General features: G+C 41.7%; 1 protein-coding gene across 7 annotated transcripts in view; it reads left to right on the forward strand.

The window, feature by feature from the left end:
• The first annotated feature begins 14,426 nt into the window (after positions 1 to 14,426).
• The window catches only part of ZNF131 (zinc finger protein 131), a 32,457-nt gene continuing 28,424 nt past the window's right edge, over positions 14,427 to 18,459 (forward strand). For 2 of the 7 annotated variants that reach the window (XM_036846872.1, XM_036846877.1), the window contains exons 1-3: positions 15,119 to 15,330; positions 15,548 to 15,686; positions 16,670 to 16,771. In XM_036846872.1, coding sequence (XP_036702767.1) covers positions 15,563 to 15,686; positions 16,670 to 16,771 — 226 coding nt within the window. In that variant the 5' untranslated portion in view covers positions 15,119 to 15,330; positions 15,548 to 15,562. Of the gene's footprint in view, positions 14,653 to 14,706; positions 15,031 to 15,118; positions 15,331 to 15,547; positions 15,687 to 16,669; positions 16,772 to 18,459 lie in introns of those variants that run through there. The other 5 variants (XM_036846874.1, XM_036846875.1, XM_036846876.1 and 2 more) reach the window with 5 other exon arrangements.

Consider the following 18,459-nt stretch of genomic DNA (forward strand, 5'->3'; position numbering starts at 1 on the left):
ATTTTTCCCTCCAGTGATGTGCTAGAACTTCTCTGGAAACCTGGACTTCCACAAAAGAGTCTTGTCATCCATTGGTGATTTTCTAAAACAGTGCTTTCCAGGGGCTCCTGGGCCACAACCAAGGGAAGCTGGAGATGGATCACAGACCACCGTAGTGTCCATAGGCAGGATCAAGGTCTAAATGCATATTACCTGGTGCACAGGTGGGCAAGACTTCTCCTGGGTCCCTTGGCATATGGTACTAGATCCCACAGCTCCCACAAAGGCACCTCTGTCCGTAAACAGATGGGAAATTAATGTTGTTGACGGGGAAGACAGAAACCAGGGACATCGTATTCCACCATGATGTTGACGCCACTTTTCTGAAAACTCCTTTTGTACCAGTCTTCCTAAAAATATCTGCTGGGAGAGGTGAAAGGAAAGAATAGAAGGCAAATCTTTGTAAAGTTCAGCGGAAGAAACATCAAGAGCCAGGGATGACTTGTGCAGGTATGGCCACTGCTGACCCTTTAGCCAAAGGTGGTCTAAAGGGAGGGATGAAGATTATATTAAAATAAGACACAATCCAGGAAGAGCAAGAAACGGAATTCTAATACATTTACCCCTTTTCATTTTATTTTTTACATTATAAAGATTCATTTAAAATTATTTATTCAGCATCTGCTATATGTAAGACACTGTTCTGGGCACTTCAGATACATAAGGGAACAAAAAAAATGTATCTGTCTCCATGGAGCTTACATTTAATAATAGCACATGCTTGGTGTAAAACATTTAGAAAATACTGAACCTTGTAAGGAAGAAAAGAAAAACAGACTATTACTCCACCAACAAAAGATAGTGAGTTTTTAGAGAATGGACTTGAGGACACAGGGAGGGGGAAGGGTAAGCTGGGACAAAGTCAGAGAGTGGCATGGACATATACACACTACCAAACGTAAAATAGATAGCTAGTGGGAAGCAGCCGCATAGCACAGGGAGATCAGCTCGGTGCTTTGTGACCACCTAGAGGGGTGGGATAGGGAGGGTGGGAGGGAGGGAAATGCAAGAGGGAAGAGATATGGGGATATATGTATACGTATAGCTGATTCACTTTGTTGTAAAGCAGAAACTAACACACCATTGTAAAGCAAATATACTCCAATAAATATGTTAAAAAAAAATTCCAGATAGTTAGGAGACTAGAAAATGGAATTATCTAGCACAATTATCCTCCACAGAAGATGAGTTGATAAGTTTCTGGTTTATTTAGTGATATGGACATAATCAGCAAAATAATTAAAATTTAAAAAATTTTAAATTTAAATGTTTCAGTCTGGGAATGGGATAAGAGTGTGGAAAAATGAAAACTGAAAGGACATTTTTAAAAATTCATTTATTTTTATTTAAAAAAAAGATAGTGAGTTTTAACATTTTGATGCATTTTTTAGTTCACTTTTTGCTATGCCTATACTCACACATCTATATAGTTTTAAAATTTGGGATTTTATTGTACCCTTGATTTACATTAACACTATACAATTTGTAAAAGGATATGAAACTGTCAAGCCTCCTTCATAAAAGTTGCCAAATGGCTTCCAGAAATTTTGTTAGTCAACAGTCTGAGAGTTATTAGGGGCTTAAAATCAACAGAACTTGGTAATACATTGATTAGATGTATGTGTGTCAGAGAGACAGAAAAGTGGGAGAGAAAAAGAAAAGGGATACTTCTCAGATTTATGACCTGTTCTACTAATGGACAGATGTAAGTATCAATAAACAAGAGTAAAATTCATTAAAAGGAGTAAAGTTGATATGCAGAAGATGTTGTTTTGAGGTACCCCAGGGGCAGCATCCGAACAGAGCCACCAGCCTGGAGCTGAACTTTAATGTCTGAGCTGGAGATATGGGTCTGTATTGTATATTAAGCAAGGCCAAGGGTGAGATCACCTAGTTAGAGTGTACAGAATAACAAGAAGATAGAAGTTGAGTTTCAGGGAACTTACACTGTCCCAGAGACTTAGCCTTGGCCTTCCCAGTCTGGGGGAGCCTGGGATGGTTGGGATGTTTCTAGGAAAGCCTAGAATTTTCATCTACTCTGGCATTCACTTAACATGGCTCTAGAGTTCCCTGATTGAGTTATCCCTCAGGTTTATCCCTAATCAAATTGGCTTATGGGGTCAGAAGTTGAGGTATAGATTCCCTGTTTACTTCCTTCTCCCTCTACACACTCACACATTCCTTGAGTTTAGGTTATATTTCTCCATATAAGAATTTGTAATCATTCTAGGAAATCACGCGGGAAAATTATACACTGGAAGTTCTAGTAACATCACTGCAAAGTCTCGAAATTATGTGTAAAACAGAACTTTGGGGGTCCTAGCAATGGAATATAAAACTCATATTTTAGTATTGATAGTCCATTGTATATATGTACAACATCTTCTTTATCCATTCCTATGTTGATGGACATTTAGGTTGCTTCCATGTCCCGGCTATTGTAAATAGTGCTGCAATGAACACTGGGGTGCATGTATCTTTTCGAATTATGGTTTTCTCAGGGTGTATGCCCAGTAGTGGAATTGCTGGATCATATGGTAGCTCTATTTTTGTTCTTTAAGGAACCTCCATACTGTTCTCCATAGGGGCTATGCCAATTTACATTCCCACCAACAGTGTAGGAGGGTTCCTTTTTCTCCACACCCTCTCCAGCATTTATTGTTTGTAGATTTTTTGATGATGGCCATTCTGACCAGTGTGAGGTGAGTGATGTTGAGCATCTTTTCATGTGTTTGTTGGCAATCTGTATGTCTTCTTTGGAGAAATGTTTATTTAGATCTTCTGCCCATATTTTTTTAAATAAATTTATTTATTTACTTTTGGCTGCATTGGGTCTTCGTTGCTGCGCACAGGCTTTCTCTAGTTGTGGTGAGTGGGGGCTACTCTTTGTCACGGTGTGCGTGCTTCTCATTGTGGTGGCTTCTCTTGTTGCAGAGCACAGGCTCTAGGCACGCGGGCTTCAGTAGTTGTGGCACAAGGGCTCACTAGTTGTGGCTCACAGGCTCTAGACTGCAAGCTCAGTAGTTGTGGCATACAGGCTTAGTTGTTCCTCGCCATGTGGGATTTTCCCAGACCAGGGATCGAACCCATGTCCCCTGCAGTGGCAGGCAGGTTCTTTTTTTTTTTTTTTTTTAAAGGTTGTTGACCAAATTCTTTTTTTTTTAAATTAATTAATTAATTAATTTATTTATGGCTGCGTTGGGTCTTCGTTTCTGTGCGATGGCTTTCTCTACTTGTGGCGAGCGGGGGCCACTCCTCATCGCGGTGCGCGGGCCTCTCACTGTCGCGGCCTCTCCCGTTGCGGAGCACAGGCTCCAGACGCGCAGGCTCAGTAGTTGTGGCTCACGGGCCTAGCCGCTCCGCGGCATGTGGGATCCTCCCAGACCAGGGCTCGAACCCGTGTCCCCTGCACTGGCAGGCAGACTCTCAACCACTGCGCCACCAGGGAAGCCCCAGGCAGATTCTTAACAACTGCGCCACCAGGGAGGTCCCAAGGTCTTCTGCCCATTTTTTGATGGGGCTGTTTGTTTTTTTGATATTGAGCTGTATGAACTGTTTGTATATTTTGGGGATTAATCCCTTGTTGGTTGCTTCATTTGCAAATATTTTCTCCCATTCTGAGGGTTGTCTTTTCGTTTTATGGTTTCCTTTGCTGTTCAAAGGCTTTTAAGTTTAATTAGGTCCCATTTGTTTATTTTTGTTTTTATTTTCTTTAGGAGGTGGATCAAAAAAGATCTTGATGTGATTTATGTCAAAGACTGTTCTGTCTATGTTTTCCTCTAAGAGTTTTATAGTATCTGGCCTTACATTTAGGTCTTTAATCCATTTTGAGTTTATTTTTGTGTATAGTGTTAGGGAGTATTCTAATTTCATTTGTTTACATGTAGCTGTCCAGTTTTCCCAGCACCACTTATTAAAGATACTGTATTTTCTCCATTGTATATTCTTGCCTTCTTTGTCATAGATTATATGACCATAGGTGTGTGGGTTTATATCTGGACTTTTTATCATGTTCCATTGATCTATATTTCTGTTTTTGTGCCAGTACCATATTATTTTGATTACTATAGCTTTGTAGTATAGTCTGAAGTCAGGGAGCCTGATGCCTCCAGCTCCGTTTTTCTTTCTCAAGATTGCTTTGGCTATTTGTGGTCTTTTGTGTTTCCATACAAATTACTCAGCCATAAAAAAGAATGAAATAATACCATTTGCAGCAACATGGATGGGCCTAAAGATTGTCATACTGAGGGAAGTAAGTCAGACAGAGAAAGACAAATATCATATGATATTGCTTATATGTGGAATCTAAAAAAGGGGAACAAATGAACTTATCTACAAAACAGAAATAGAGTTACAGACGTAGAAAACAAACTTATGGCTACCAGGGGGTGGGTGGAGGGACAAATTGGGAGATTGGGATTGACATATATACACTATTATATATAAAATAGATAACTAATAAGGACCTACTGTATAGCACAGAGAACTCTGCTCAATACTCTGTAATGGCCTATATGGGAAAAGAATCTAAAGAAGAGTGGATATATGTATATGTATAACTGATTCACTTTGTTATACACCTGAAACTAACACAACATTGTAAATCAAGTATACACCAGTAAAAATTTAAATAAAAACCATTATAAGAACCAGAAAAAATAAAATAAAATAAATTAAGAATAAATAAAAACAAATTTCAACAAACATTTGTTGAATGTCTGCTATGAACCAGCCACTGTGTTAGGCTCCTGGTACAAAGATGAATAAGACCAGGGCCAATGCAAGAGTTGGAGCCAGAGGAGGCAGAAGGCCCATTTGAATTAAGACGTCATATACTTGAAAGGCCTCAGAAACAGAGCTACAGTGACAGGAATGAAATGTGGTAATTCTACAACTTTAACTTTTTGTCCCTGTTTGGCACTATTAAGTATCTTCTTTTTAAAAATCCTGTCATTTTTTTTGGAAAAGCATAACTATATTATATTACACTTTAATTTGTGAAAAAGCAGAAATTTGTTAAATCAGAATTTTTAAACAGGCTACAATTTTTGGAAAATTGTTTCAGGATTTCTCGGTGTTTTAATATGTGAGGAACTTCCAAAAATGAGGGAGACCCCTGAGAGACCACAAACAAGACATAGTCTCAATCCTCAAGAAATTTGCAATCTAAGGGGAGAGAGACACACATTAACAGGCCATTTCAGTTTTGTGTGAAACTGAAGCTTTCTTAAGCCCTATGCGAGAATCTTTCAAGACAAATCAGTATCAACAACAACAACAACGGTTTGGCCAGAAACAGATACTAAATTGCAGTACTTAGTGGTGAGGGGGAAAACGCTAAATTTTTTCACTCCATTTATTCTTCAATTTTCAATTAATTCCATGTCCCATTCTGCTATTCCTATCATTTCATTTCAGTAAAGGTTCAAAATGTATTGAACAAGTTACTTTGCCTCTTTCATCTAGTTAATGTCATCTTATGAAGTGAGATTATGAGCTATCTCTATTTCAGGGGAAAACAAATTATTTGGTTGGAAGTCTATCCAAATTAAGAGTCTGCACTAAGACCATCCCAGGTCTCCTCCCCACTACAGGTTATAAACAGACAGTTCATACAGCACAATCCTCAATGTCTTTCTTTATACCCACTATAATGTTATTTTTCTTTTTTGACTGACATCAACTGCAGGACTCTGTTTGCCTGATCCTCAGAGGAAAAAACAAAACAAAACAGGAGTTTAAAAGATTCAGAAGAAACCAGTGAACATACAAGAAATTGCTACCTTCGTCAATAAAAATAACGTTCTGGGCTCTAAAGCTTACACAAAAGGGAGTACCTCCTGGTGGTGAGACAGGGATCCTCACACTAAACCCATGTGCCCTCACCCTATCTCAGTGGTTTTCCTTAGACCTGAAAAACTCTTATTTATCACCATCACCATCAGGCTAGCCAGGGCATGGGCACTACTTCCCCTTTAACTCTGTCTGGCCCAAGTAAGTACAAAATATTGATTACCAGCATAGACAATTATGGAATATTATAACATTCCAGAAACAGACAATGAGAACAAATCCAAACAATATTAACAAAGAAGAAGCTTTGATGTGGGTTAAGAACCTATACCCTAGGATTAAAGGAGAACAAGAAGTAGATTGTTCCTCAAGGGGCAAGAAGTTAATCTTTGAATCACCTCTATTTCTGACATTGGATAAGGTTATCCCAATTACCAATGTCCCTAGCTGCCTGCCAAAAGCAAAAATAAAACCTCTGTGGAGGCACGCTCTGGAGCCCATGAATCACAACTAGACAGCCTGTGCAGCACAACTATTGAGTCTGCGCACTCTGGAGCTCACATGCCACAACTAGAGAGCCCGCGTGCCGCCCAAGAGCCCATGCGTCGCAACAAAATATCCCTTGTGCTGTAACTAAGACCTGACAGCCAAATAAATAAATAGATTTTTTTAAAAATCCTTTATGGAGGAAGATAAAGTCATCCTAGGCCTCAAATTATTTATAAAAATTTTCACACATAATGTTCAGCATTCAATAAAAAAAATTAAGAAATAAGGAGACAAAACAACATGATAAAAAAATCGAGACGCAACAAAGAAACACAGAGTCTCCAGATAATGAGACATAGACTGTAAAATAACCACTGTTAATGTGCACAAGAAAATTAAAGACAAGATTGAGAAACTTAGAGAATTTGAAATGATAACAAAAAGGTAAAAATAACTAAAATATATAGCAGTCAAATTAAGAACTCAATAAATTAACAGATTAGACACACCTGAGGAGAGAATCAGTGAGCTGCAAGATCAGAAGAAAATGTCCATGTGAAAGCAGGGAGAAAAGGCAAGAGATGGAAAAGACATAGAGAATGCAAGTAGAAAGTCTAATACACAGGTATTTGGAATCTCAAAAGCAGATAGCAAATGGAACAGAAGGAATATGAAAAATATTATGCCACATCCCTCTGACATTCTGGCTTCTGTTGAGAAACCTACAGTCATTTGAATTGTATTTCCCCTATAGGTAAGTTTTAATTTTTTTTTTTTCTGGCTGCTTTCAAGAATTTGTCTTTAGGCTTCATAAGTTTAATTATGATGTATCTTGATTTTGATTTCTTGTGACTTATCCTGTTTGGAGTTTGCTCATCATCTTGAATCCATAGGTTTAATCTCTTATCAAATTTAGGAAGTTTTCAGCCATTATTACTTCAAGTACTTTTTCAGCCTCACTCTTCTTTCCTTTTGGGTCTCTGATGACATGAATGTTAAATCTTTTGTTATAGTCTCATGGATTCCTGAGGCTCTGTTCTTTTTCTCTCTCTTTTTTTTTTTTAAGTCTATTTTTCTCTCTGTTTTTCAAATTGAGTTATTTTTTGATTCTTCCATCTTCCAATTCTCTGATTCTTCCCTCCGTACCCTTCATTCTTCTGCTGGACCCATCCACAGAGCTTTTTATTTCAGTTATTGAATATTTAGCTCTCAAATTTCCATTCAGTTCTTCTTTATATCTTCTATCACTTTGCTGAGGTTTTGTATTCTTTTTCATTTGTTTCAAGCATGTTCATAATTGCTCCTTGAAGCATTTTTATGATGGATAATAATTGTCTACTCATTCTCACGTCTCTGTCATCTTTTTGTTGGCATCTATTGATTGAAAATAGTTTGAGATCTTTTGGTTCTTGCTTGGTAGGATAAGTGATTTTTTTTCCCCCTTAGGATGAATGACTTTTGGATATTTCACATGTTATGAGACTCTGGATTTTATTTAAACCCGCTGTTTTGACTGGTTTTTTTATGACACTGCTCCTGCAGAGGAAAGAAGCATCTTATTACTGCCCAATGGAGGTAGAACTCCAGGTTCCCCACTTGGCCTCCATTGACACACAAGGAAGAGGTTGATCCTTGTCATCATTGGGCAGGAGCGGACGTTCTGGCTTCCCACATGGTCTTCACTGACACTGCAGTGGAATTGGCCTCTTACTGCTGAATAATGGTGAGAGTCCTGATGCTTCACTAGGCCTCCTGTAACATCACCCCAGGGGGAGAGAGAGGGGAACTTTGTTACTGCTGGGTCTGGATTAAAACCTGGGTTCCTACTTGGCCTTCTCTGACACCACCCCAGGAGAGGAGAGCAATTGGGATGCCTCATTACAACCTGGAGAGGGCAAACGTTTAGGCTCCTCACTCAGCTTTGCTGCCATGGATAGAGGTGGGACCACATTCTTCTCTGTGGTGTTTGGCCTCAGTAGAGCAGTTTCTGTCTAAAAGCTTTATGTCTTGTGAGGCTGCCCCTTTCTTGGTCCTTTGACTAGAGAGAGCATGCTATTGTAGGGTTTTCTGTGTTTTTTTTCGTGTGTTCATTGGCACCTCTGACTTGCTGGCTTTTTTGCCTACAAATCTGGGATACATAAGCCAAAAGAAAACTCAAGGAAGTTACCACTGTGTTGTTCCTCGGGTTCTGAGGTCCCTAGTCAGTCTCCTTTCTTCTTTCTTTCAGAGTCTTCTTATGTTTGTTTTTTACATAAAGTGTCAGGTTTTTAGTTGTGCTTAGTGAGTGAAATAGTGAAAAGCACATCTACTCTATCTTCCGGGCAGTAGAAGTCTTGCATTCATTTTGTTTCCAAAAACATTGTATTAGAATATTATTTATCTTGATTTATGAGTTTTGACCCCCTCTTAAATTTGGCAACTCAGACAAGTGCTTCCCTCACCTTACCCTAGTTTCAGTCCTATTTAGAAGTCATCTTAGAAGCCCAAAAAAAAAAAAAAGATCCAAAATAAGGCAGGAAATGAGAGAGAAATAACACAGAACAGTAAGACAAATAGAAAACAAATGTTAACAAAATAGATTTAATCCCAAATATATTAGAATTACAATAAAAGTAATGGGGGGGCACATGAACATTGAGAAGTTAAGGAAAACAGGAATATCCAGAGAGACCAGGAAGAGTTCAGTGAGTTTCATGTTTGCAATAAAAATTTAACAATAAAAGCAGAGTGCATGGATCCTAAAGGACCCTTTGACAATATCAGCATTCGTGAGTTTCTCCAACTTCCGGGAGAATAGTAACCACTTCCACACCTGGGTGTTATTACATTTCATATTGTTGTTATGCCAAGATGGGACCAGAGCTGAACTTGAACACTCAAGATTTAGCAGCCACTTGGGGGCAACAATGCTGAAAAGAAACTTCTAGGTCTGGTGTGTCATCCCCTGCTTAACTTGCTGTCTTCTGTGATTTTTGCTATCCAGCTGCTGTCCTGCCTTCCTCCTCAGCTCCACAGGAATGATTGAGTACTCTCCTAATTTGGAGTTTCCAACCCAACGTTAAAGTTTGACTAGTATAAGAATAAAGGTCACCATCTACAAGTTGGGAAGCAACTAAGTAACTGTCCTCAAGCACATACTGACATCCTGGTTCCAGCATGTTGCCTGAAGGAAGAAAAGGAGGGAATAACCCTAATAATTTGGTCAGTTTCTTATTTGTGGCATATGTAAAATATTATGTGCTGCTCTGAAAAATCTGGACTTGTTATGATCCCTTTATCAGCTTGCTGTATCTGTGGGCTCACTGGGGACATCCTGGATTTTTAGTTCCTTTGGGCAACCACAAGAAGATTTCTTTTTTTCTTTTTCTTTTTCTTTCCTTTTTTCTTTTCTTGCCATGCCACACAGCTTGTGGGATCTTAGTTCCCTGATCAGGGATTGAACCCAGGCCCCAGCAGTGAAAGCACCAAGTCCTAACCACTGGACCACCAGGGAATTCCCAAAGATTTCGTTTTTTGACCCATAAATAGCTTTTTAAAAATTTTAGCAGGTAGCAAACAGAATATAAACCTTATACTGGGGCATAACAATGAAGACCATGTAATGAAAGCTTACTATGTACGAGGTACTAATGTAGGTGCTTCCCATGTATTATCTCATTTGCTTCCCCTAACAACACTATTTTAAAGATGAGGAAATGGAAGGTAAATGAAGTTAAACAATTTGCCCAAAGTCACCCCACTATTAAGTTGAACTAAGACTTCAGCCCAGGCTATCTTTCAAACCAAACTCTTAACCACAAGGCTATCTCCTTCCCAATGTTGCCTTAAAACATATACAGGAATATGGTAGCCAGAACTACCCTTAGTTTGTCAACTCTCCTTAAGTTTGAAGAATCCATTTTAACTCCAGAGAACATCTATAAACCTGGTTATTATTAACTGACACAAAATCTGCACCACAGAGAACTGTGTTTTAACACTAACTTCATTCTTATGTCCTCATCCTTATTATCCTTCTAGGTACCTGATTACTAAATGCTTCTGGAGGAAATCACGATGTCTGACAGACTGCTATCACAGAAATTCGAGGTCACCAACTTCTACCAGATCCTGTTGATGCTACTGTGATATTATTATGTCCAAGATCCATTTGAACTCTTTCCATTCTGCGGTAGGCAGCTTCTAAGATTGCTCCCAAAGATTTTGCCTCCTAGGACAAGCATACTGCACTTTTTAAAAATTTATTTATTTTTGGCTGCGTTGGGTCTTTGTTGCGGTGCGCAGGCTTCACACTGTGGTGGCTTCTCTTGTTGCAGAGCACAGGCTCTAGGCGTGCGGGCTTCAGTAGCTGTGGCATGTGGGCTCAGTAGTTGTGGCTCACGGGCTCTAGAGCGCAGGCTCAGTAGTTGTGATGCACGGGCTTAGTTGCTCCGTGGCATGTGGGATCTTCCCAGACCAGGGCTTGAACCCATGTCCCCTGCACTGGCAGGCAGATTCTTAACCACTGTGCCACCAGGGAAGCGCTGCACTTTGTTTTATTGCACTTCACGGATATTGTGTTTTTTAAATAAATTGAAGGTTTGTGGCAACCCTGTGTTGTCAGATGATGGTTAGTATTTTTAAAACAATAAAGTTTTTTTTTTTTTTTAAGATTTATTGATTGATTGATTGATTACTATGTTGGGTCTTTGTTTCCGTGCTAGGGCTTTCTCTAGTTGCGGCAAGCGGGGGCCACTCTTCATCGTGGTGCGCGGCCCTCTCACTATCGTGGCCCTTCCCTTCCCACAGGGAAGCCCTAAAGTTATTTTTTAATGAAGGTATGTACATTGTTTTCTTAGACATAATGCTATTGCACACTTAGTAGACTACAGTATAGTGTAAACATAACTTTTGTTTGCACTGGGAAAGCAAAAAATTCACGTGACTCACTTTATTGTGACATTCACTTAATTGCAGTAGTCTAGAACTGAATCTGCAATATCTCCGAGGTGTGCCTGTAGTTCCACCACTGTATGATTACTTTCCTTTGACTGTGGGCTGCACCTGGTGACTTGCTTCTAACAAATAGGATACAGAAAAGTGATGGAATGTCACTTCTGAGATTAGGTTACAAAAAGACTTTGGCTTCGGGCTTCCCTGGTGGTGCAGTGGTTAAGAATCCACCTGCCAATGCAGGGGACGTGGGTTTGAGCCTTGGTCCGGGAAGATCCCACATGCCGCGGAGCAACTAAGCCTGTGCACCACAACTACTGAGTCTGCACTCTAGAGCCTGCAAGATGCAACTACTGAGCCCACGTGCCACAACCACTGAAGCCCATGTGCCTACAGCCCATGCTCTGCAACAAGAAAAGCCACTGCAATGAGAAGCCCACGCACCACCATGAAGAGTAGCCCTCTGCTCGCACTACTAGAGAAAGCCCGCCTGCAGCAATGAAGACCTAATGCAGCCAAAAATAAATAAATAAATAAATAAATAAAATTTTTTTAATCTATTAAAAAAAAAAAGACTTTGGCTTCTGTCTTGCTTGTTCTCTCTTGCTCTGATGGAATCTAGCTGTCAGTCCCTATTGTGAGCCCCAGATGGAGGGAGGTGGTATAAAGAAAATCGAAGTCCTCAGTCTAATAGCCCAGGGGAAACTGACCTCTATCAACAACCACTTAAGAGAACTTGGAAGCAGATCCTGCCCTAGCCAAGCGTTGAGATGAGAGCAGCCCCAGCAAACATCTTGATTAGAAACTTGTGAGAGACCCTGAAAATCCAGCTAAGTGATATCCTCAGACCCACAGAAATTGTGAAATAACAATATTGTTTTAAGCCACTACATTTTGGGGCAATTTGTTACACAGCCTTAAATAACTAATACATCTCCCAATCTCAAACTTTTCCTCCCCAACACACACACACACACACACACACACACACACACACACACACACATACCTTTCTTTTCCTAATCTTGGCTTTTAACAGATGACCTGGCCACCTATTTCATAGAGAAAATAGAGGTTTTCAGTTAGACGGGAATTTTCTCAACCTCCTGGAAGCAAATCTACACTCCTGAGAGCACCAAATCTATTAATCCTTCCAGTGCTAACAGATGTTCTTCTTATCTAAAGCTGATTCATTCACCTATCCTCTCAACTTCATCTTCTTCAGTCTCTTCCTTTCTTGCACAATTAGCCCCTTTTCCTCCTGTATTTTTATCGTCTTCCACTGCTGGATTCTTCTCTATCAGCATTTAAGTTGTTTAAGTCTCTCCCATACCAAAACACAAAAACTAAAACTGGCTTGACCTATCACCCTCTACAGGTACTCCTTTCTTTCCTCCCTTATTTTTTAATGAGAGTTCTGTCATTGTCAACTCAACTTATTTTCCTAATTATTCCTTAACCTACTTATTTATTCCTAGACTCCCCCACCCCCCATGGAACATTCCTAATCTTTATTTAACTTGAGCACTTTGCAGCATTTGGCACTGCTGATCATACCCTGTCTTTTGAAACACTGACCTCCATGAAGTCATACTCCTCTGGTTTTCCTCCTTTCTCCAGCTGCCATACTGTCCTTTCAGGTTCTTTTTTTCCTACTAAACCCATAAACGTTGATACTTCTCAGGGATAAAGTCCTACACCTTCTTCCATTCTGACCCTGTAAGGCCAAGAGAGTCCAAATTCAAATGCTTTAAGAAAAAGGCAAGTAAAAATGAATGATATGCACTGGGACTAAGACACTAAAAAGTGATGGGGGCTATGGTGAACTAGATAGTTCAGATCCCATTTAGAGACGGCAATCTCTATTTGGCTTAAGCCAATTGTTATTTTATAGGAAAGTAGCCGTATAGACTGGAATTTCCAAAATGCTTATTTCTAGGTGCAATTTCTTCGTCTTAAAAACATGCTGTGAATAATAATGATAATGATAATATTAAACCACAGCAGTCCAATTTAACCTACAAGCTGCTCGTCTCTCATCCCTGCAGATTCTCCCTATCCCTGCAGATCTCATCTATTTCCATGGCTTCAATATCCACTTTATGCTAAATTTTTCCAATCTCTAAGGTTAGCTCTCTGCTCCATGTTCTATACGGATCCATATATAGTTGCCTTTATTTTTTTTTGGCTGCACCACACGGCTTGCAGGATCTTAGTTCCCCCGACCAGGGACTGAACCCCTGCAACGGAAGCGCAGAGTCCTAACCACTGGACCACCAGGCAATTCCCTCTATCAATTTTCTAATCCCATTCGCCACCATGGTTTCATCTAGATTACTAACAGCCTCCCAACTGGTCTCTACTTCTATTTTGTCCCATTTAATCTATTCTCCGTAGAATTCTCTTTAAAAAGTAAAATTTACGATGTCACTATCCTGTTCAACCTCCAAGACTTCCCTTTGGGATTATAAGAAAATCTAACATCTTTAACACTGTTTCCAAGGCCCCTGTGGGTCTGCCCAGCAACATTCCTTCAGTTCCCGGAATGCTATAATCTTGGTGCCTCTGCATGTTCTTGGCTAAGAACACTCAGACTTCATATTGCTTCTTATAGGTCACTAGTTTTCCTTGACCTCCAGATTATCTTGTTCTTCACATCTCATAACACTCAGCAGTCAGCACCCAGCCAATTCACTGTTCAGAATGTCTATTTACTCCATCATACTAAGATTGGGAAGGCAGAAACCACATATGCCTTGTTCCCCATCGGAATTCCCAGTCCCTTAAACAGCGCCTAGCACAACGCTGGCTCTCAATAAATGTCGGTTGAAATAATGATTACATTTACTCTTGCAGACAGCTATTTAAATCCTTCCCTAATCCCTAATCCTAATCTTTCTTTTGAGAGAAATGAATAAGTAAGTCTTGACTATCTCATTCTCAAAAAGCCAATTTCAGAGGCATGAATGAATGACCCAGTCACGTGAGGCTGATTATGGGTCACTGGCCACTTTAAGCGCGGGGGTTGGGGAATGGAGAGCTGCAGTAACAGCACCATGCGTAAATAATCGAGCAGCTACAGGTCCTGAGCCTAGCAAACACGTGCTGCCCGCCGAGCACGAAGAGGGCGGGCACCCAGGAGGAAGATCCTAGGCGGCCGGAACGTGCTCGCGCCCGTGGCCGCCGCCGCCCGCGCCGCGGCCGTCCGGGTCTCGGAGCGAGCGCACGTGCGCCGGCCGGACCCAAGCAGAGGGAGCGCCCGGGCACTCGCGAGGAAATGGCGGGCGAGGCGCTGTTCAGGGTTAGGGAAAAGTGTGGGGCGAGTTACGCCCCGAGAGGGGAGAGTAGAGAAGGTAAGGCTTTCGGGACGGAAAGGAGAGAGGGAGGATCGTGAGCTAGGTAAGGCGGCCCGACCTAGGCCTTGGGAGGAGAGGGGGCGGGGTGGGGGCAGTGGTATAAAGGTACACCTGAAACTGGCTGCGAGTTTATTCTAAGGTCCGGGTCGGAAGTGCTCACACCTGGAGTCTGGTGCGGGTGGGTGGAAGGTGGAGCTCCACCCCGACAAAGCCAGGCCCTCAACCGGCCCAACCCCACCACAGCCCGACTTCCTCCTCCCAGCGCGGGCGGCCTGGCCTTCTCAAGCGCCAAATCCCCTCGGTTAGCTCCGCCCCGCCACTAGAGGAGGGCGGGTGGGGGCGTGGGCCGCCCACTCCCTCGTCTGCGCTCAGTCGGCGTCCGCGTCAGCCGGAGCCCGACGCGGTGACGCGGCACGTCGACGTAAGTGACGCGCAGGCCCGGGCCGCTCCTCCTTCCTTGAGTGAGTGCCGGCCCGGTCTGGGCGGGGGAGAAGAGGGAGGGCGGGGGAGGGAGAGGCGACCGGGGAGTCGTAGTGGGCCGCGGGCCGGACCGGGTCCCGGGGCGGCGGGAGCCAGGGCCGGGCCGAAGGGCTTGGCGGGCCGTTAGAGGGCCGCGGCGGCTGTCGGGTCTCCTCCCCTGCCGGAATTGCGCGCCCCGGAGCCCGGAGCCTCCGGCGCTGTGCCCACCCCGCTCCAGCTCGCGTCTCCCGACTCCAATTAGGTCAGGCTCGGAGTCCCGCGGCCGCGGCTCCGGCCCCCAACGCGCGGCGGCCGCCCGGCTCGCCTTTCTTTCTTCCCTCGCCTTCCTCTCCTCTTGCCTCACCCTCCCCCCTTCTTTTCACGTTGCTGGGGTTTTGTTTTTTGTTGTTTTATGCTTTAGGGGTTTTGTTCCTCAGCCCGAGCTCATGGGTGTACATTATCATGCTCCTCTTTTGTAGAACAACCCGACGGCCATGGAGGCCGAAGAGACGATGGAATGCCTTCAGGAGTTCCCTGAACATCATAAAATGATCCTGGACCGATTGAATGAACAGCGAGAGCAGGACCGGTTTACTGACATCACCCTGATTGTCGACGGTGGGTAGCGTGGTGGGCCGAGGAGTGAATTTGTGGCTTCAGATCTTCCCTCCCCTTCCCCCATCCGCCTTTTTTATCCACCTTCTATGGACTCCCTATCGAAAGTCTGCGGACGGTGTGCTCTGGACCCCGAGGACACTTATCTGTGTCTCTTCACGTAGACCATGCTGCAGAAGGATAGTCACGCTTTCAACATAATCATGGCATTTTAACTTCTTGCAGCCTTTTGAAGTGTTCGCATTGTACACTTGAGTGCAAGGTGGCGGGGATAGGGAGGATGTCTGTAAATGTTTGGTTAGTAGATTTCTGCTGCTAAGCTGCTTTGAGCAGTCTTTCACAGGAGTCATTTGGGAAGTGTTCTTTCTAGTTTCCCAAATGGTCTTGGAGGGAAAATGTGAGAGATGCCTTTGCAGCACTGGTACCCCCTTTGGTAACCCCCAAAATAAAATGTGGTCTTTACCAGTCTTAGGAGTTGTTATTATAATGGATGCAAACCCAGCTTGGGTATCTTTTCTGTTTAGTGAAAATAGACTTCTTGAGGCAAGCTATTCTTTATTATAGCCTACAGCAGGTCTGCTGTAGGTTGAGTGTCCAAATATTAGGCATACTAAAATGTTTTGCATAGCAAACACATCCAGCTCGGTGCTTATTCTGTGGCTTTTTCTTCTCTTTTCAAATGACGTATAACCTTTTGGGTTGTGTTTATATTTAGCAGTTTCAACTGAATAGGATATGCCTTTGACTTAAGTGGTACCTCCTGAAATGTTGTAAGGTGGCCTTTATAAAGCTGACTTAATAAGGCCCTTGAGATAAAGATCCTACTTCATGTCTAATTGAGATTTAAATTTGTCAAGAAAGCTGCCCAGAATATAGTTTTATAATTATATTAAGAAAGACCTATTTTACTTTAATTTCTTAACTTGTCTTATAGTTTTATATTTGATTTTTGTGAATATGATGATTTTATTTTGTTTTTTCTCTAGGACACCATTTTAAGGCCCACAAGGCTGTTTTGGCTGCTTGCAGCAAGTTCTTTTACAAATTCTTTCAGGAGTTTACTCAGGAACCTTTGGTGGAGATAGAAGGTAAATGCTTGTTTTAAATACAATATCTAGCAAGCATTATAATTTGATGAAGAAGTTTTAGGCAGTTAATTTAGCAAGATACCATGGGAAACAGGCATCAATGGTTTCTATTCGGTGACTGGATAAATTGTTCTTTTGACACCTGAGAATTCTTACTTTTAGTAACGTGCTTCCTAAAATGATCTTCCAGGAAAAACTCTTACGTTAAACGGTTGGTCTCTTAAAGGAGTCTTTTTCATTGCTAATACCAATGATCACTGTCTTTTGAAAACATGTATTAAAAGTGAATTTCCATCTTATTTAGTGGGCTTATGTTTCAGACTGGTCCAGATGCTGCAGGCCTCTGTATTAGCAGCATGACATGCACAGTGTGAAGTGGGCTGTCATAATATGGAAAAGGCTAGGAAAGATTAACTGAAGTAGCATTCAGAAGAAGTTCTAGTGGCTATAGAAAGTCTAGGATGGAAGGGGGTCATCTACTAGATACTGTCTTAAAATAGAAATTTTTATACTTGTTTGACTTTTTGTAATAATAGCCCACCAAGTGCCAGGTATTATGCTATGTAGTTTGTGTGCATTTTCTGAGGTTCACAGCAGTGCTTTGAAGTAAGTGGTTTTATGTCCAATTTACGTATCAGGGAGCAGGCTCTAAAAGGTTACTTGACTGAGGTTGCCCAGCTAGCAAGGGATTCAGTTTGTGCTATTAATTCTGCTACTACAATACCTAGCCCTCTATCCCTCAATCCAAAACTGTAGGAAATAAATCAGCTTACCTACATAAATACAGGGTTCTTGAGTTTGGGTTTTGTATCTCTCTCAGTGTGTATATATTCTCTGTTATGAATGGGTTGCCTAGAAACAGTATTCCCTTGGAAAAATTTGGTGTCTAGGGGAGTAAAGAAAACGTAGAGTTAAGAGTATTCTCTTATTTTGATAGTTCCAGCTTATCTAGCATTCTGGCTGGTATCCATAGATAGATTATCTTTGATTATCTGTGATGGACAGAGCACAGGCATGATGGAAATCCTCAAGGCTTACTAAAGTGAGAATCCATCAGCCTAGATGGTATTTGTTTCTGTTACAAGGCAAAGTTTTGTCCATTTATTCACCTGAGGTACTGAGACCCCAGGCAGGTTACTTTAGCTCAATTGCATATTTGCCTCTTCATCTGAAAAGTGGGTTAATAGGCCTGTACTAATGATTAATTGAAATAGCATCTGCAGAGTGCCTGGCGTAGTGTTTGGTGCATTGTCAAAGCTTAATAGATTGGGGCTATTTATCAGATTTAATACCTATTATAATATACCGTGCCAGACCCAGGAAATGAGAAATTGATTAATAAGACAGCAAATTAATAAGACAGAGAATTTGCAGATTTAATCATTGATAAGCAACAGTTAAGGAGTGCAAAAAATGTTGCAGAGAATTTTGTTGCAGAATGGTGTCACTAAGGAGGGAGGATGAGTGGTTTAGTTTACTTTAGAGAGAAGGATTTCAAAGATGAGTCAACTTCTGGGCAGAATCTTAAGTCGAAAAATAAGTGGCCCAGGCTAGAATATGCATTGCTGGTGGAGTGTGGAGTACTGACCTACCTGGAGAAGTAGGGTCTTTTCTTCTGAAGACTAATCACCTTGGGATTATCTCTTATACTTCTGATGTGTCCATTATAGTACAGGACACACAACTTT

Source organism: Balaenoptera musculus, chromosome 3 (genome assembly GCF_009873245.2).
Source record: "Balaenoptera musculus isolate JJ_BM4_2016_0621 chromosome 3, mBalMus1.pri.v3, whole genome shotgun sequence".
Classification (NCBI taxonomy): domain Eukaryota; kingdom Metazoa; phylum Chordata; class Mammalia; order Artiodactyla; family Balaenopteridae; genus Balaenoptera; species Balaenoptera musculus.